Source organism: Equus quagga, chromosome 8 (assembly GCF_021613505.1).
Source record: "Equus quagga isolate Etosha38 chromosome 8, UCLA_HA_Equagga_1.0, whole genome shotgun sequence".
In the NCBI taxonomy this organism is placed as follows: Eukaryota; Metazoa; Chordata; class Mammalia; order Perissodactyla; family Equidae; genus Equus; species Equus quagga.
The window spans coordinates 16,511,838-16,532,443 of record NC_060274.1 but is presented as its reverse complement, the minus strand read 5'-3'; the positions used below and the strand labels follow the sequence as shown (position 1 = coordinate 16,532,443).

Sequence of the window (20,606 nt, the reverse complement as noted above, 5' to 3'; positions counted from 1 at the left end):
AACACTAGAAATGTAGGACCAGGGGCTGGCACCCCGGCGGAGTGGTTAAATTCTCGCGCTCCACTGCAGGCGGCCCAGTGTTTCCTTGGTTCGAATCCTGGGCGCGGACATGGCACTGCTCATCAAACCATGCTGAGACAGCGTCCCACATACCACAACTAGAAGGATCCACAATGAAAAATATACAACTATGTACCGGAGGGGCTTTGAGGAGAAAAAGGAAAAAATAAAATCTTAAAAAATAAATAAATGAAGGACCAGTAAACTGGCACCGACTCTTTCAGAGAAATGCTTGCTGCCTGGGTGTCCCCATCCCTTTAGCCGAGCGGTGTGAAGGCTTGATAGTCTTCTGTCCTTTCGATATAAACATAGCTTAGTGCTCTGCCTATCAATAAACAGACACGTTGTAAGGAGAGAAAAACTGGTCTGAACAGAATCTCTTAGGCGCGGTGATTGCTGATTGCACAAACATCGCCTCGTCAATTTCTCTCACAATCCGAGAGAGGAAGTGGCGTGAACAGGAGTGTGTTTTTGGAGGAGTTGGGTGGGGCAGGGAGGGGAGGAGACACTTCCCCGCCAACCGAGGAGTCGGTAGGGCAAGGAAAACCGCGAGGAACCTGCGGCGCAGTCCCTCCTCGTCCCCTTCCTGGCGCCTGGCGGTCCCCTGTCCCCGGCGTCGCCGAGCCGGGGCCACGGGAGGCAGCGGGTTTCGTGCGCTTCGGGACCCCGGGAGGAAGCGCGATTCCCTGTCTCCAGGAGGAGAGGACACGGTCCCCGGCTCAGAGGACCATCTCTGGCACCAGACCCACGCCAGTCCTCTCTGGCCCCTGCACACAGGCGACCGCTCGTGTTTACGCGCGCACACATTCCTGCCTCTGCGCGCAACTCCCACGCCCGGGCCCCTCTGCCTGCCAGGCGCCAGATCCGCCTCCCCGGCTGGAGCGAGAGGGTCCTCGGCTGCGTCTTTAAGGCTGCGGTCCCCGCCCCTCCCGCCTCCCCGCCCTCCCCGGCCCGCCCTCCTCGGTGTCGCCGCGGCTCCTCCCGACCTCCCCACGAGCCGGGCGGCGCGCGGTGCAGGTGCCGGCGAGCCCCTCGAATGCCGCTGCCCGGCCCGAGGTGGTAGCGGCGCCGGGCGCGCTCCGCCCGCCCCTCCTCCTGGCCGCATCGGGCTCCGGGAGCGCGGGGACATGTCGGTGGCGACAGGCAGCAACGAGGCGGCCGGCGGGGCCAGCGGCGGCGGCGCGCGGGTTTTCTTCCAGAGCCCCCGGGGCGGCGCCGGCGGCAGCCCGGGCTCGAGCAGCGGCTCAGGCTCCTCCCGGGAGGACTCGGCGCCCGTGGCCACGGCGGCCGCTGACGGGCAGGTTCAGCCGCCGCCGCCGCAGCAGCAGCAGCGGCGCCACCAGCAGGGAAAAGTGACAGTGAAATACGATCGCAAAGAGCTTCGGAAGCGGCTTGTGCTGGAGGAATGGATCGTGGAGCAGCTGGGTCAGCTGTACGGCTGCGAGGTACCTGGGCGCGGGGCGGGAGGGTCAGGGGCCTCCTCCGCGGCTCTGAGCTCACGCAGGAATTCTCCAGGGCACCAGCTCCCGGGTGCGCGCCTCCCTGACTCTTGGGGACCCAGCGCTGGGAGCGAGATGCGGCGCTTTCTCTCTCCAGGGTGCCCTCTGGCGCCAGGGCGCAGAGATTGGGACGCTTCTGCCTGGGTTCAGCGGCTGGGTGCCCGGAGAGCTGCGGGCCCCCTTGGTGGCCCGGAGGAGGGTTGGGTCTTTCCAAGCGCGTTGCTTTTCTCGGAGCCCCGGGCGCTTTTAGGCTCCAGCTGCTGCTACACCCAGCGGAGCCCGGAGGGGCTCACCCAGCTCACGCCTAACCCAAGGAGAACAGCCCTCTGCTGGGGTCCTGGCAGCCCCGATTTTTGTGGAGAGGGAGCAAGGGAAGGGACTTGAAAGCCGCTTAAAGGAGAGGAGAGGTTCTGGGGATCTCAGAGGCGCCCTCGGTTGCTGAAATTCTACATCAATATCGTGGAATGAACGCTTTCCCTTTCCCAACCAGCCCAGACGCGGGTCCCCATAATTCATCCTTGCATTTACCAACGCCGCGCACGCTGGGCTTTGTTGAAGCAGCTTTCTTGTTTCCTGCCCAGGCTCAGTTACCGCCTTTGACGGGCACAGAGTGAGAGCCTTGGACGACCTCGAAGGGTGCCAGAGTGGAAGGAAGGTGGCCCTACGGGTGGTGTGTGGGGGGCCCGGAACCCGCCAGCTAGCCCTCTGCCAGGACATTGTGACTTCCCACACACAGTTCAGGGGCTAAGGTGATACTGAAGTCTCACTGACGTGTGTACATTTGGTGTAAGGAGAAATATTTAGAATAAGGTGTAAGAAATATATGCTAGAAAAATGATGGAAGCCAACAGAGCCTTTAATCACTAATTCTAAAGGAAGTACTATATTTCTCTTAACTGAGTGGAATTTGGAAACAGTGGAGGAATGAAGGGGATTAATAATTAAGAATATGGCTTCTAAGTTGAAGCAAGGTTGTGTGGTACAACTGTTGCGCTCTTCAGGAAAATGAAGGCCAGATCAACTCACTGGCTTGGGGTATTCTGCATTTCACACATTTTATGACCTGTTGTGAATACATATTTTCCTTAACATTCTTATCGCAGCCTTCTCCTCAGGGACCACTGATGAATGATTATGATATAATGAAGCTTGACTATATGACTAATGGCCTTGTAAAACTATATTGTTTCTCCAGCCCTTATAAAAAGCCATTTTAATTGCATAAATAAAAACTGGCCAAAATAGGAAGTGTTCATGGGATTTTTTTTTATAGGAAGTTGGTGAGACTCTTTAAATAAACAATATGTTTGATTTAGATGGGATCCTTGTTGGATGGATGGATGTGTTCAGTCTTGCCTCTGTAGAATCCAATTAATTTTCGTTTATTTCATACTGACCTTTATAATCCGTTTTGGATTTGGAGGTTTGAGTTAATAGAAAAGCTATTGTTGAAATTAACAATGCTTTAGGAATGCTCCTTTTATGGGAGGGTAATTAGAGGTAGCTTGAGCAACTAGAAAGAGTTCCAGCCCTTCAGCAAGTTGGCAAATCACATCTTTTAAAAATTCTTCACAACAATTGGGGGGAAAAATGGAGGATTGAATGTTCTCTGTAGTGACCATGTAGGTTAGGGACATCTTTTAAAGGGCAAACGTGACTTTGAATCTTTCCCTTGTACTTCTCTCATTTTAGACTTTCTAGTGGATAGCTCTGAGATTTGAAAGAGAGATTTTGTGATGATACAAGATGCCGTAGGCTGCCCGCATGTCATTAAAATGTGGCGAGTATTTCTCTTCCAGTTGTTTGTCCTGTCATTTTAGGTTGAAGGAATATAAATCATTGAGAAGGCAATTTGTAATTACTAGGCTGATCGTACATCTTCATGTAATGATACAAAGCATGTGGACTAATAAGTAGCCATATAAAGGATTGTCTTCTTCCATGTATTTCTCCACTGGTAGCGCTCTATTTTTAGCTTGAGTCCTCTGGTCTGGTAGCCTTTCTTGCTGATAGCTTCAAGTCTTTTAGCCTCTGGTTTGTAAATCAAGAAGGACCCACCCTGGCTTATAGTTCTGAATCTCATGAATGTAAAGGTGAAGGAAATGTCCTTTTTACACTTAAAATTGGCAATGTTTTCAAATGTTTATTGCATGACATTGACACAGGAAGCTGACTTGCCCAACTTCAAACCGGCTGGAGGCCTGAGCTATCTGGCAAGTTGGGGGAGAAGATGAGCAACATATTTAATTTCAGATGACCTTGTATCAGCACTTGGATGACCTGTCCTTTTCGGAATAGAAAATGGTGATCTTTTGGAGTGGCATAGAGCATGATATTTACAATTGGAAAGGAGTGGGAAGAAGTACACAGAATAACTTCCTGGCTGTGGTCTTGTCTAGAAGTTTGCTGAGATCCATCAGTTTTGTATGGAGAATGATAGAGAGACAGCACCTGGGGAGTACTTACTGTGCCCCAGGTGCTGTTCGAGAAACAGTATAGCAAGAATTGATTTGTCTCTACAACAGCCCTATGAAGAGGATTTTACAGATGAGGAAACTGAGACCCAGAGAGATTAAGAAGCTTTCCCAGGTTCACATAGCTTGTAAATGGCAGGGACGAGGGGAGGGGTGAGGACCCGGGCAGTGTGTCTGTGAGTCCAGTTCACCAGGCCTGCCTGTAGCTTTGCAGGGTCTCATGCAAGAGAACAGATGGAGGCCCTCGTAGCATGTGTCGAAATATTTAAAAATAATGAATTTAGCTAACGTGCATTTCTATAGAATTGATTCTACCCACCTACCTTGACAGCGATGTCTTCATAATGGCCCGGAAGGTTTGAATCTTGCATTCTCAGACTTCCCAGAGCTCAGAGCTGGAATGCACCTGGGAGAATCTTCCCCTGCCCAGGGTCTGCTTTGTTTTGTTCCCCACTTGCGGTGCAGCCCCACCTGGAGACGGGCGTTGTATCCGCCTGCATGTCCAGCCTCTGTCCACACCCTCTGCCACCCCTCAATCAGGCCTCTGGCTCAGACCAGTGGGAGGACAGATCTGGGAAGAGCCTGTTCATGCTCTGGAAGTGGCTTATATTTGATCAGGGAATTCTGGGGACCTGGTGTGTAGCCTAAAACCGACAGAAGGGCACCCGTTCTGGATTCGTAGGTCCAGTTTGTCTGGGGAACTCTGGACTGACTCTGCAGGAAGATGGGTGTGGCAGGAGTGGGACCCAGGACTGTGGTTCCTCTTACCCCGTCTAAGAGTGATATCGTTAAACACCACATCATGCAGCCTTTGGATACACAGATCAATGTTGTTATAGCTTCTAACATGATTAGTTGTGTTTATAGTTATTTTCCATTCATCTTCTTGTACAGGTAGTTAAATTTTCAGCTAGGAATTGGGTTATAATGGAGCTGTTAGTTCCATCTACATCCAGATTGAAGAATTTCTGTTAAGACATTTTCATATCTCTTCCAAACCCTGACAGTTTTTGAGAGCATTTGAAATCTGGCGTAGTGTCTACTTTGACAAGTATTGCAAGATGACTTCCTGGATAAGTCATATCAATTTTTACCATCGTTCCCAGCATCAAGATAACATCTGTACTTCCAGTTTTGCAATTAGATTTGCTTTGGAAAGAAAAGCCTGTTGTTAACCTCAGGTTGTTGAAACACCCATAGCAGCCTGGCCGTAAACAGCCTTGTGCACTGAGACTATTTCCAGCTTATCCTGAATGTCCATTGAGACGGCCTCTCCCTTTGCTGCTGCTGTCTGCATTTTAAAAAGTGGCTTCTGGCGTATTATACCTGTTCGTTTTCCCTGACTCCCTACCATCCTCATTCTGTAAATCAGTGCTGTTAAAAAGTTTTTGATGGTGACCCTACAGAGAAATACCCTTGAGATTGCTGCTTGATACCTACACAAACACACGGATGTTTGAAAAGAGATTCAAGAGCACTGCTTCATGTTACTGTGTATGCTAAAGAAAAAATTACAAAGGTAATATAAAATACGACTTTATTAAAGTTTCAGTACAGTATTCTGTCCTATTTCATGTTCCAAAATTGATGGTTGTGAGCCTTTAAGTTGATTTCATAACACATTTTGGATTATGGCCTGCAATTTAAAAAATGCTCTCCCTGAAATAAGGCAGAGAGAGAAAGACAAATACAGTATGAAAAAAACCTAGGCTCACAGATACAGAGAACAGGTTGATGGTTGCCTGAGGTGGGGGCTTGGGGTGGGTGAAATGGGTGAAGGGGGTCAAAAGATACAAACTCCAGTTATAAGATAAATAAGTCAAGCAAATGTAATGTACGGCATGGCAGCTACAGTTAATAATACTATATTGCATATTTGAAAGTTGCTTAGAGAGTAAATCTTAAAAGTTCTCATTACAAGAAAAAAACGTCAGTAACTATGTATGGTGATGGATGTTAATAGACATATTGTGGTGGTCATTTTGCAATATATACAGATATCGAATCATTATGTGGTATACCTGAAACTATTATAATGTTGTAGGTCAACTGTACCTCAATAAAAAATATACTGCTCCAAAAAGTGAAAATCCTAAGTATATGTAATAGTATTAGCTGACATTTATTGAGCGCTTTCTATGCATCAGTTACGGTTCATATAATCTTAGTAACAACATCTGATAGTCCCGTTTTGTGGATGTGGAAACTGAGGCACAGAGAAGTCAAGAAGTTGCCCCAGGGCCCTCAGCTGGGATGTGGCAGAGCAGGGCTGTGTCCAGGAGGTCAGACGCACTTTGCCACTGCATTGTACTGCTTCTCCATGAGGGACGGAGCCTGGCACCTTCTGTGAACCCCCACATACTGCCTACTCCCTGGATGTGGCTGTTGTAACTTCTGAGTTGACCGATACTGCATGTGGGGGATGCCCTCCCCAGTGGGCTTGTTCTTGTCCCTGGATCAGGCCTCTTGTTTTAATTTCAGGTCCTTGCTTTGTATACAGACTCCCACTCTATAGCATCAAATGACCCTATGTGGCTGCTTTGTTAGGACCTCTCCCGGAAGGTAGAAACTACTGCTTAGAACTCAGTTTATGGATTATTCGGTGAATCCGCATTTGTTTAGGTATTTGAGAATGAATAGACTTTTAAACAAAACTGCTCTTTATTTTTTAAAATCTCCATAAATTCAACCTGTAACATATTAAGGGATAAATTAAACGAGTCAAAAGACTATGAATAAAAGAATTCTAAATTGCCAAAGAAAGAAAACTGTACGTAATGCATTTCCCTTTGGAACAAGGGTTAGGGAAATTTGGTGTGGGGACAGTGGTTAAAGAGTAAAGACTGTGAAGCCGGATGAATTTGAAGTCAGATGGCGGCCCAGCATTTAGCAGTCATTGGAGATTAGGCAATTTCCTTAGCCTCTCTGAGCCTCACTTTCTCCTTCTGTTTAAGGGCATCCTCCTGGCTTCTTTACAGGGTTGTTATGAGGACCGAATGGGTAAGACACGGAATGTGGTAGCTGGTAGTAGCAGGTATGGGTCAGCGTTGTAATTTGAACCACAACCGGCCAGTAACCACTGGTTATTCTCTGTGATGTGGGGAGAGGACAGGAGGGGGAAGAAAGCAAGGTATTCACATCTATTTGGTGATAGAATTTAGAGAAGGATGTGTGGGTACTTTGGAGTCAGAGATGTTGGTGTGTGTTTGAACTTGAACATGGGCAAATACTCTGTGTATCATTCCCCTTTTCCCTAGTGCCTTCCTTATTGTGGACGTTCCTGTGGATTTGCATATATGTGTAGAGAAGTAGGACTTCAACAATTTGAACGCAAGGCTGTCTTAATTTTCTCTGTGCGTGTCCTTGCAGAGCACAGTCCTTCAACCAGTAGCATTTGTTTGAATGAATGAAAATGGGTCAATCTTCAGAAAACCTCTGAAAAGTTATCAATGTTTCAGAAGGAATTAGTTGGTGGTGTTTCTCTATTATAGTCAGGTCTAGGGAAAAAATTGATCCATAGTTTTGCTACAATAACTCGTATCGTACTCTTGCATCATTACAGTATTATTTCAGCCCTGTTGAAGAACACATTTACCTTCATTGACTTATTTGCTCCCAACAGGAATTTGAAGATAGTAGCGGCAGCTAATCGACTTTTATGCTTAGAGTAAGAGGCTGCTTTAGAAGATTTCATCTTCCCTGAGTCTCCTGTCCTCTCTTTTTTTCCTTTGTGCCCGCTGACACACCATTTCTGCCTCTACTCCCTCTGACACGTGTTTGCTTCCCGTGTCTTCTGTTTTTCTCCCACTTTTGAAACAACCTGGCTCCATGTGGCGGAACTTGCCTACCTCCCAGCTCTCCCCCAGGGGCATCTCTTTCTCGATGGAGGGAAGAATGAAATCGGAATTGTTGGGTTGTCCACGTGGCGTGTGCACTGTGTGCATGATTTCATTTCGTAGTTCACTCTCTCATCTCTTGTTTCCTGCACTTGGCTGTTTCAAACCTTCCCCCGTCTTTTTAAGGCACCTTTTCTGTCATCCCCCCTTTCCCCTCAGCCTGTGTCCTCGCAGCCTCCTCTTTTTCAAATCACCTCCCAGGCACTTCTTCCCTTAATTTCCCTCCGGTCTTGGCTGCATTTTCAACATACACCAGTTGAAGTCTTTCTCTTCTGTTGACAACAATCCCCCACCACAAAAACGCTTCCCTTTCGCAATCCTGTATCCCCTCTGGTTGCTGCTCTTTCTCCTTGCCTTACAATCTATTTTTCCAGAACTTTCTCAATCTGTGACACACGCTGTTTGTCCACCACAGTGTGATGTTGGCTCCACCACGGCTCCCCTGATGACCTTGTCTCTCAGTCCTTTGGGTTTGCCGGGTCTTTATTGTACTTGGCCTTCTGCAGCATTGGGTACCCTCCATCATTTCCTTTGGAAGCCTTTAGCTTCTGAGGGAGTCCTTTCTCTGAGTTCTCACCCTGTTCTCTACCCTGCCAGCCTCCTTTCTGGATTTTCTTTCTATGCCCACCTCTTCAATGCTGATGTCGCACAGGGTCTGCCTTTGGGCTCCTGCTCTGTCTTCGTTTTTATCACTCCTGCACGCTCCGTCTGGGTGATAGGAATATCCGAGTGAGTGGCTTCAGTTGCTGTCCATATGCTGACAACTCTTCAGTCTATATTTTTAGCCCGGATCTGTTTTCTGAGTATCAAACATATTCAGAGAGTTTTGAAATGGACACCACCACTTGGACGCCCCACGGCAACCTCATATTCAATTGGTCTGAAAATGAATTTCTTATCTTCCTCAGCAAACCTGCTCGCCTTCCTCAGTTCCCTCCGGGAATGGCAGGCACTGCTGTCCACAGATGTCCCCACTGAAGGTTATGCTGGTGTCCTTCTCTTGCCTCTCCCTTGCTGGTCACACCCAGTAGTCATGAAGTCTCATTGATGCTTGCTCTCTACAGCTCCGGAATCCTAGTCCTTGACTTCTCACCACCTCTGCTTTAGTCCCACACCTTATCATTTCCCACCTGCATTGTAGCAACAGAGCTTTTAGTCTCGTTCCCCTCGAATTACTCCCACTCCTGGTACCTGTGCTCCTGTCATGGCTCCCAGCCTCTACCATTGCTGCTGTGTTACTACGACCTCTGCCACTAACACAGCTCTCGGGTGAGGGCCGGGGGACTTACGCATTTTATCTCCTACACTCAGCCCTCCTGGGTGGTATTATCTTCATTTCTTCATGTTATAGAGGAAGAAACTGAGATCAGAGAAGGTGTTCTTTGTCCTTGTCCAAGGTCATGCTGACTCTTTCAAAGTCAGGTAGCCATGACGCTATCATTGCTCCCAGAAGCGACATTTATTAAGTTCTTACTGCATACCCTGTCCTTCATGAGGTCTCATTTAATCCTCGCAGGGATTAATTAACTCTGCAAGGTAGGGGAAGACAGCGAGGTCTGGAAAGCTTGAGCAACACGCGCTGGTCAGAGGCCACAGCACTCTCAAGTGGCAGGGTCAGGAGAGGACCCCTGTCTCTGGTTCCTGGGCTGGGGCTTCCTCCTTGGAGCCCATCCCTCCAGCTCTCCTCACCACAGTGCTTCAAGGCCACCTGCATGCTGCCAGAGCGATTCTAAAATCCAGACCGGATCCTGTCCTTCCCACAGGCTTCAGGATGAAATGGGAGCATGTCAGCCTGCAACAAGGCACAGGGGCTTGCCCTGCCTGCCTCTCCAGTCTCATCTCTTGCCACTGTCCCCCACCCCTGCTTCTTCAGTTATCAACTAAGATCCTAATTCGGGGCAGGCAGGAACCCATTCTCACTTGCCAGAATGATCTCTCCCTCCCTGTCTACCTCTTACCTGTTTTTCAGGCTCTGCTCATGGTATCTTCTCCAGGAAGCCTCTCTGATGTGTCTCCTCGCAGGCTGGTGGGCTGACAGGTCCTTGCCGGCTTGTGCTACCCCCCTTCTCGGCAGCCTTTCTGTAATCCTGCCTCCTACACTCACTGCAGCTTCTTGAGGACTGAGTGTTGTGATCCTTGCAGCCCCATGCCTCTCACATACCTGGCTGTGCTCAGGTGTCCCGTACCTGGCTATGGAGTGAGTGAGACAGCCTGGCGCTCAAGGGCAGTTGGCAGCATCTTTTGGTACTGTGCATTCAGAAACACCTACCCCAGATTAATGGTGTTAATGCTATTTGGCTCTGCCTCTCTTAAAAACCTGCTCCTGAGCCAGCCCCAGTGGCCTAGTGGTTAAAGTTTGGCACGCTCTGCTTGGGGGCCCAGGTTCAGTTCCCAGGCATAGAACCACACCACCCATCTGTCAGTAGCCATGCTGTGGTGGTGGCTCACATAGAACTAGAAGGACTTACAACTAGAATGTACAGCTATGCATTGGGCCTTTGGGGAGGAAATTAAAAAAACAGAGAGAAAGGAAGGTTGGCAACAGATGTTAGCTCAGGGCGAGTCTTTCCCAGTAAAAACAAAAAACCTGCTCTTTCATCAGTGACTTGAAGTTTTGGTTCTTTTTCTTGGCTATGAATTCTGTCTCTGTAGTCCTTTGAACCTGGGAATTAAAAGGAAGTTGATATGGAATAAAACACAGATGTGCTAGTGATGAAGTCTTCAGAGGACGTCATCAGAGGTGACTGCCATTCTTCTCTGTAATTTTAATTTTTCAGTATGTACACGCATCCTATTTTATTTGCACAGTAATTGTTCATTTCTTGGGGAGCGGAAATGCAGGCTGTGCTGTGAAGTGGCGAGTGCTTTTCTATCAGCAGTTAAGATTTCAAGCAACAGGCTTACACAAGTCTTGAAAGAACAAGGAATGAAAGCCAGGATTCCTGCCTCTGCTCAAAAATTTGGGCCAATAAATTCACACAAGCACTTAGTCAGAGCTGGCATTCTGGAAATCTGTTCCCCTGCATAAAAGCTTAGAAAAAGAAGAGACCAGCATGTAGATTTGTCTGTAGAGCATCACTTGGTGGTTGAGGGAAAAATGATCCAAGAAGGGTCTTTCCTTTTTGAAAGAACCCTTAGGACAAACTGTAGAAGGAACTGTGGAGGGCTGGAACATTCATTCATTCATCCAGTAGGTATTTTCATAGATGAGGAAAGGGGAACAAGAAGTCTTCATCCTTTTAAACTGTGTAGGAGAAAATGTGGTGAAGTGAAGGGAGCCCTTCCATTCTAGGAGGAGAATGGAGGCGGCCAGAGGATTGAAAGCCCTGGAGGCAGATGCTGCCCCTGGTCCAGCTGTATTAGTGAATTCCACACGTTTAGTCACCTTGGAGGGTCGTGGAGCTCTTCCTTTACTCAGCCTATTCCAGGAGAGTGTCTGACACCTTCATTGACATTATAAAGTAAATGGCTAACAACACTCCAGTGATCTTTCCTTTTAAAAGCAAGTAAGGTCCTAAGGAAAAGAAAATAATCTCTCGACAGCTGCGCTTGGGGAGTTAATAAACCAGGGCAGGCTGTATGATTTGGGGGCAGTGGGACCTTGTTGGCATCTGTGAAATCTACGAAACCAAAACCTGTCAGTTGTTGCCAGCCTGATGTTGTGGGGAGGGCCCTGGCCCCAGAAACTCTGTTCCAGCTGGGCTGCTGCTTAACCTGCTCGGTGACCTTGGCAGGTCATATTTGCGAGAGACAGAGACTTTTGTTTTTGGGGTTTCTTTCTTCATCTGAAAAAAATGAGGGAAGTGTCAGGCTTTCAAGCTCCAGCCTTTAGAGCTTCTACGATGCAGCTGAAGAAAGTGAGAGTCTTCAAGAGAGGGTGACATTGAAATCAGTAATAGAAGAGTCTTTCCCTCTCAGTGCAGACCTGAGACTAGAATTAGACCAGTTCACCGAAGGGTCATCGGATTTGCATAGCTAATTTACTGTAGCTAAAGTGGCAGTGTATCCATCCTCCCCTTGGCGTGACCTCTTATGCTATGTGATTTGGTGGGAACATAAAGATCAGATTGAGAAGACTTTAAAAAAAATTATTTAATTTTTTTGAGGTCCTATTGGCTTATAACATTGTGTAAATTTCAGGTGTGCATTATTATATTTCAGTTTCTGTATAGACTGCATCGTGCTCACCACCAATGGTCTAGTTTTTTTTTTTTTTTAAATATGTTCTTCCCAGGTAATTAATTTTCTTATAATGTCCAGCTACTTTTTTTTTTAAAGATTTAATTTATTTATTTTTTCCTTTTTCTCCCCAAAGCCCCCCGGTACATAGTTGTATATTCTTTGTTGTGGGTTCTTCTAGTTGTGGCATGTGGGACGCTGCCTCAGCATGGTCTGACGAGCAGTGCCATGTCCGCACTCAGGATTCGAACCAACAAAACACTGGGCCACCTGCAGCGGAGCGCGTGAACTTAACCACTTGGCCACAGGGCCAGCCCCCAATGGTCTAGTTTTTATCTGTCACCATACGCATGTGCCCCTTTACCCCTTTTGCCCTCCCCCCACCCCCTTCCCCTCTGGTAAACTTTTTTTTAAATCCTCTTTCCCCCTCAAGCGCTTCCTCCCCACTATTGGCTTCCAAGTTAAATTTGAAATTTGACAGATATTCATAGCTACCCTATCTGCTGCTTCTTTTTTTTTCTTCTTCTTCTTTTTTTTTTTTTTTTTTGCATTTAATTGGGTTAACCTTTAAGAAGAGCTGGCATATTTGACTTAAACATTTAAGGCATATAATTTATAATATTGTTTGTTGGGGGACCTTTCCTATTATTATGTGTCCCTTATTTTGGCAGCTCATAATTAACTAATCCTGGTATTTATTTTAACTTGAGGAAGGTTTGTGTTGAGACGTAAAATGGGCATCTGAGAGGGCGTCACAGCAGCTTTAGGAAATAAAATTTTAAAAATGCGAAGGGTACAAATTAGCCTAAATAAGAGGCTGAATAAGTTTGGATTAAACAAATTAATTTTCCCTGAGGAATTTATTCACAGAATGTCATTTCATAGTTAGTTTTAGAACTAACATGACAGGATAGAAAAAAGAAACTGAGATTTTTCGTGGACTGTTCTGGTTGGAAGCAGAAAGCAAAATGTATTACGTTTACTAAGCATAGCATATGTTTATTTTGTAGGATGATAGAATCCATAGACTACCGTCAGATAATTCCATTCAATCTACACAGAAGCTCTGTGATGTAAGTAGTTATCTCAGTTTTACATGGAGGAAACCGAGACTCAGATGCCCGCGTTTAAATTGCCAGTAAGAGGAGGAGACTCTGACTTACACACAGTGGACGTCAGTTTCACCTTCCTCCCCTGGATCATTTCCGTTTATTCTAGCATCTTTGGTCCAAACAATGGGCAAGGCTTTTCTGCTTAATTATTTGATGCATTTTCAAATATGCTTCATCTTAGATGAACGATTCCATAATTTTTTTCCATTATTTCTTACATGAGCCACTTATAGAATTCAGCTATTTCTGAAGAAAAATTCAAATCCATTAGTTCTCAAGTGTATATATCACAGTGAGTGTGCTACTTATTTCTTTGATTTGCACAAGTAGTTAGTATTGGAGTCCTTACTCTCCATCTATCCACTTAGATGGAATTTTGAGGTTAAAAGTTAGAAACTCACTTTAAATAAGTAGGAGCATACAGAGTGTGTATCTTATCCTACATGTTTGAAAGTACCAGATGGTATCATTGACATGGTACAAGTAAAGAAATAATACTTCTTCTAAATAAAATGTGAAAAACCCTTAACCATTTCTTTTGCTTCTGCTACAGGATGTTTTTGTCAGAGTTGCTGTGGTCGGTCACCTGTTAATATCTTTTATATTTTCTACATCAGTTGTACAGCTGACTTACCTGCTTCATTCATTTCTGCAGATATTAATTGAATCAAATCTGTTTCAAACCAAGTAGGTGTTGAGTTTTCAGATGGGGAAGGATGGCTTTTCTGCTTGGTTCTCGTGAGCTAATCCTCTCCAGAACAATTCTAATTAGTCAACTGGTTTTTCTCCTGTGTGTGACGGGGTGTGGCAGCACTCTGACAAGTCAAAAGAAAATGAGTCATTGATTTGGTGCTGAAACATGATTATGCTTGCTAGAATGAAAACACCCTAAAACATTACAACTGAAAAAATAATGTGTACTCTCTCTGGTAGACAAGTGCCTTTTGTTAAGCGAAAATGTTCCATTTCTTCGTCAAACTCCAGATGGTTCAACATTTAGTAATCTTACACCGGAAGTATCTAGGTAAACAGACAGACCATCACCTGAGCTAGCCTGAGACTTTAAAAGCATTCACCTGCCAGTCATGTCTCAGATCTCTGGAACAGTCCCCTGTTAGACTTTGGAGAGGGAGAGTGGGCTGCATTCAATAAGTGGAAGATCCCCAAGTTGAGTTAACTCATTGCTCTAAAGAAGAAGAAAAGGAGTTTATTTATCATAGTTTATTTATCATGGACACCTTACTATAAACTGACTTGCACAGAACAATTTAAAACTGTGAAGGAGGGCAAAGAATGCGACACAGAGAAAATAGAAAGCCTTTAGTAAAGTGAAATTCAAACTCTCAAGCGGGCCGTTATGACTAAGACCCTGACCCACCCGCCTCCAGGTGCAAGGCTGTGCGGTCTGAGCACACAGGGTGGGTGTGGGCCAGAACCTCGCCTTCCTCTCAAGGAATTCAGCCTCCCCTCTTTCTCCCTCTGGCCCCACTTTACAAAATCAAAACAAACTGAAAAGTTCCTAGATAGGTTCTTACTGGTGATATGAAATAGATTGTCTCATTTCAGAGATCCCTATTGGCTGTGACCACGGGCTCTTTATCCTTTGCGCCTTGCGTTATAAGACAGACCCTCCCTCCTCCCTGGGGCAGGAGTGGGTTGGGTCTGCCCAGTTGAGTCAGGCAGGCTCCCCCCACCCGCCTTCATCCGCGGAGTGCTTATGAGTTGTCATCCTTAGCTGCCTCTAATTTCCCCTTTTAAGTGATACAACCCTCTCAGGAGTGTTTTCAGGATTAATAATGTTAAAAATCATCCCAAGAAAAGCCCAGGATATTTATGAAAGCACCATGAGCAACATCTATGATCTTTTTGCCATTATTAATTCTGCCTTGTTCATACGTATGTATATTCAAATTAAAGGTACGCTCTTTGACCAAAAAGAGAGCAGAGGCTTTTGCTGTTTTTTTATTTTGGATTTTTTTTTTTTTCGGTGGTGTTTAGGCCTTGATTGAAAATTTTGGTCACACACCAGGTTTTATGAATATAGAATAATCTAGTCAGTACCTCAGAATGAAAAATCGGCTTGAGTTGCTTCAAGAGAATTACCTTCTTGGAACATCAGCCGTATCACATTTGAGTTAAGTAATAGCAGATAACATACATTCTGGATAAAAATCTTTTTCATGGGGTATCTTTTATATGTGCCTAGAAGTAAAACTGCAAAGATACATAATGAACGTTAATGGTGTTGTTTTAGTGTCATTATGAGTAGTTTTTATTTTATTGATCTGTTTTGTACAATGACGTGTATTCCTTTTATAAGAGAAGAAATCTAAAGTTGTGTTTTAAAACAGATGGGTGTGATTACCCAGTTTGTCCCCAGTAAGAAAAGGGCCCCCCTCTGCTGCAATGACGTGAGCTGTCTCCTGCCACAGGGCTTTGCAATGGCAAGAGCAGCTTCCGTGGTGTTTTGCTTTCTCTTCTTTTTGAGGTAGCCAGGCAGTTTTTATTTCTCATGGCAAATAATTAAGGGAAAAAAGAAGCTAACAAGTTTGTTCATATTAGATTCTTTACATTTTCAGAAGAAGTAGTGATAATGATTTTAGAAATTAAGGCGTCTCTATCTTTTTGGGTGGAAAGACCGTCTCCGGTGAAGATGGTGCCACCATCCACAGGACAGAAGCAAAGTTAGAAGGAAGATGGGATCATCCTTTACCTTCTCTCAGGAGCCCATCCCTTCCTCTTGCTCAGGGATGGACTTTCTTCTGCGTCTTCAGCCTTTCCTTCATTTCAGGAGACATAAGGCTGTGCACTTGAGATCTGTGCATTTCATGGTACGTGAATTACACCTCAGCAAAGGACCAGAACACACATACACACAAAATGCTCCCTCCTTTCTCCTCCTCCCTTTGACCGGATTTGACAGAGTGTTGTGTACGCTCTTTGTCCTCATTTTGTCACTTTCTGCTCCCCTCTCAGCCCACAGCTGTCTTGCTTGTCTCTCCTCCCCATCAAGAGGGCTCGTGCCTGCCATGTTGCTCAGTCCCTGGGCCTCACCCCCGTTCTTGTCTTTAGTGCCCTCAGCGTTGGACTGCCCTCCTTCCCAGAGCCACACTACCCATTATCCATCCATCAGCCGTCCCAATGTCTGTCCATCCTTCCATCAGCCATTGTGCTTTCCATCTGTCCGTCCTTCCAGTGTCCAGCCATCAGTCCCCCATCCACCCTCTGCCAGGCCCACTTTTTTTTTTTTTTTAACAAATAAACTATTTTTCAGGTTTACAGAAAAATTATGAAGCTACTATAGTTTCCTTATACTCCTCAACCGGTTTCACCTATTAGTAACATCTCAAGTTAGTATGTTACATTTGTTACAATTAAGGAGCCAATATTGATACATTATTAACTAAAATCCACACTTTATTCAGATTCCTTAGTTTTTACCTAGTGTCCTTTTTTCTGTTCCAGGATTCTAACCTGGATACCACGTTACATTTAGTTGTCACGTCTCCTTAGACTCCTTCTGGCTATGACAGTTTCTCAGTCTCTTCTTGCTTTTAATGACCTTGACAGTTGTGTGGAGTTCTGTTTAGGTATTTTGTAGAGTGTCCCTCAAATGGGATTTGTCTGAGTTATTTCTCATGGTTAGACTGGAGTTGTGGGTTTTTGGGACAAAGACCACAGAGGTACAGGGCCATTCTCATTATATACTATGAAGGGGCATGCTGTCAACCTGACTTATCACTGTTGACGTTGACCTTGACCTCCTGACCGAGGTAGCGTCTGTGAGATTTCTGCACTGTAACGTTACTCCCTTTCCGTCTTTGCAGACTGGGTTCTTTGGAAGGTAATCTCTGTGTGCAGTCCAGACCTAAGGGGTGAGGAGTTATGCTCCCCCTCCTCTGTCTCTACATAACTTATGTGGAATTCTGCTTGGAAGATTTCTCTTCTCCCCATGTGTTTATTTAGTCAATAATTTATTTATATCAGTATGGACTCATGGATATTTATTATGTACTTTGGGTTATAATTCAGTGCTTCTGTGTTTATTTTCTTGCTCAAATTGTCCCAACTTTGGCCATTGGGAGCTGTTTCAATTGGCTCCTTTCTCCATTTGACATACTCCCCTCATTATGTGTGTGTATGTGTGTGTGTGTGCTTAACACTCCCTTACTTTCTGGCACTATGAGATGGTCTGGGTTCATCTTGTATATTTCTTGCCCCAGGCCTAGAATCAGCCATTTTTCCAAGGAGCCCTGGTTCCTTTTATTGGAAAATGGTGTTAGAAACCAAGACTTGGGTGCTAGGTGTGCTTATTGCTACTGGGGTGTCATTCTTTCTAGGGTTTCTCAGCTGACAGAGCAAGGAAATATATGTGTGTATACTAATCTGTGTATATGCACGTATCTTTAAGTATTTCTATATATAACCATCAGTATCTATACTAAGCTAAACAGGAGTTCAAGCTGATGTCTCCGACTCCAATCCATTACCACATGGCTCATTCTAGCTTCTTTCCCTTGCCCATCTGTAAACTGTCACTGCAGTAGTGAGAAACCTGTGGTTCTCACTACCTGCCATCCATTGTAGCATGCGTGTATAGCAGTATCGGAATTGTTAACCCATGCTCTGTGGAAAGCAACTTTATCAACTAGGGTGCAGGGCTTATGTGCAGTTCCCTTTACATTTAGTCTTCCAGACTCCACTCACTTGTAGACTTAGATCAGCACCTTTTCCCCATACCTCCTCAGTGAGCTTATTTCATGTATTTGTAATATAGTTAGATTGTTTTGTCACATTTTACATTCCGTCTTGGGATCCACCAATCTCCTAAATGATTTTTTTAAAAAATTTGCAAACGTAAAGTTTATTCTTTATGCTGTAAAGTTCTGTGGACTTTGACAAATGCATAGTGTCACGTATCCACTCTTATGGCATCATGTAGAATGGTTTCATCACCCTAAAAAATCTCCTGCACTTCACTCACTTAACCCTCTCCCCTTCCCCCCAAGCCCCTGACAACCACTGATCTTTTTACCATTGCTGTAGTTTTGCCTTTTCTAGAGTGTCATATAATTGGAACCATACAGTTTATAGCCTTTTCAGACTGGCTTCTATGACTTAGCAATATGCACTTAAGATCCATCTATGTCTTTTTGTAACTTGACAGCTCGTTTCTTTTTATAGCTGAATAATGTTCCATTGTATAAAACGTGCCCTAGTTTGTTTGTCCATTCAGCCATCGAAGGACATCTTGGTTGCTTCCAGTTTTTGGCATTGTGAATAAACCTGGTATAAACATTTGCCGGCAGGCACTTGTGTGGATGGAAGTTTCCAAGCAATCGGGTCAGTATGCCAGCTGCACTTTTAGGTGCCAGGGGTACAGCAGTGAGCTGGAGAAGCAAAGCCTCTGTGCTCTGAGAACAAACACACATGAGCAAACCCAAATAGTTTCAGCTCGTGCGAAGTGCTGTGAAAGAAAGAAAACATGCAATGGGATAAAGCCAGAATGACTGTGGCCAGGTTGGTAGGACCAGGAAGGCCCTCTCTGAGGAAGTTTGTCACGTTTGAAACTAGACCTACATGATGAGAGATGGCACCCCCTGTGCAAAGACCCAGAAGGATGAGCTTTCTCACAGTGGCCTCAGTTCATGCTAAGACCCTGAGGCAGGATGGACCTTGACATGGTCGAGGGACTAGCGACAGAAAGAAGTGTGAGATGCGATCATGAATGAGAGTATTTTTCTAAAAAAACTTTTACTCGTAGTGTAACAAAGTACAGAAATCCTAAGTGTACAGATTGATACATTTTCTCAAATTGAATCCACCATGTAACCACCATCCAGATCAAGAAATGGAATGTTGCTAGCACCCCGGGAGTCCCTGCTGTCCCTCGCTCCTTCCGTCATTAGCCTCCCACTCCACTCCAGGGTGAGCTGATTGACTTTGCCTTGTCTTAGAATTTTTGTCTGTTTCTTTTGTTCAATATGAAGTGTGTGAAATGAACCATTTCAACATGAACTGGTTGCGTGCCTTTGAGGTTTGTTTTAGTCACCATATAGCATTCCATGTGTGAATACATCACGATTGTTTTATCCATTCTGCTGTTGATGGGCATGTGGGGGGTTCCCAGTTTGGGGCTATTCTGACTTGAGCTGCTGGGAACATGTCTTTTGGTGAACATATGTCTGCCTTTCTGTTGGGTTATATACATAGCGGTGAAATTGCTGGCTGATAGGGTATGCATGTGTTCAGCTTTGCTGGGTATTCCCAGATGATTTTCCTAAGTAGTGGTACCGACCTGCATTCCCACCACAATATGTGAAGGTTCCAGTTGTTTTGCATCCTCGCTAACCCTTGATATTTTCTTTTTCATTTTAACCATCTTTTAGGTATAGAGGTATTGCACTGAGGTTTTAATTTGCATTTACTGAGGACTAATGAAGTCCAGCCCTTGTCATATGTTTATTTGCCCTTCAGGATTCCTCTTTGTGAAGTGCCTGTTCACCTCTTCTGCTCACTAAAACAAACAAACAAACAAACAAACAAACTTTGGGTCGGATTGTTTGTCTTTTCTTCTTACTGATTTTTATATATTCTACATACTAATCTTTATATATCCTAGATATTAGTCCTTTGTCAGAAATAAGCGTTGTAAGTATTTTCTCCCACCTTGTGAGTTGAGATTTTCATTCTCTTCATGGTGTCTTTTGATGAACAGAAGTTCTCACTCTTAATATTGTCCAATTTATCAGTTTTTTCCTTTATAGTTAATGCATTTTGCATCCCGTTTAAGAAGTCTTTGCTCCAAAGTCATGGAAATCTCCTCCTGCTGTCTTTTGGCTCCTTTCTATGTTTAGATCTTCATCTATCTGAAACTGATTTGTGTGTGGTATAATGTAGGGATCAAGATTCATTCTTTTCCACCTGGACGTCCAGTCGACCCAGCACCATTCATTGAACAAATCATCCTCTCCACACTGCATTGTAGTCACAAACCAAGGGACCTTGTGTGTGTGGGTCTATTATAGATTCTGGTAAGTGTGTTGTAATGTTGGGTGGGACCTTCCTGTCTTGTTCACTCTGTTCCATCTCCGTTTCCTGGCACAGTGGCCCATGTGCTGTGAACGGTCAGTAAATATCAGCTAGTTGATGGACTGTTCTGAACTTGCATTTTAGGCAACAGTAGTTAAAATCGCTAGCCTCAGGCTCAAAGAAAAGATACTCAGATTTCATGTTAGAGAGGACTTTAACTAGTTAATTATAGTTCTTCAACAGGCCCAAATATGGACAAGTCCTGCTGCCCAGAGTCCTGGGGAAGGCCGGTCAACCTCAGACTACCCAGTCGATAGTACTGTACCTATTCAACCATCCACTCAGCTACCCAAC

The 20,606-nt window shown here is 45.0% G+C and overlaps 1 protein-coding gene across 1 annotated transcript in view; it reads left to right on the top strand.

The window, feature by feature from the left end:
* The first annotated feature begins 618 nt into the window (after positions 1 to 618).
* The window catches only part of PPP1R14C (protein phosphatase 1 regulatory inhibitor subunit 14C), an 88,086-nt gene continuing 68,098 nt past the window's right edge, over positions 619 to 20,606 (top strand). Inside the window, exon 1 of the mRNA XM_046669735.1 lies at positions 619 to 1,505. Coding sequence (XP_046525691.1) covers positions 1,188 to 1,505 — 318 coding nt within the window. The 5' untranslated portion in view covers positions 619 to 1,187. The remainder of the gene's footprint in view (positions 1,506 to 20,606) is intronic.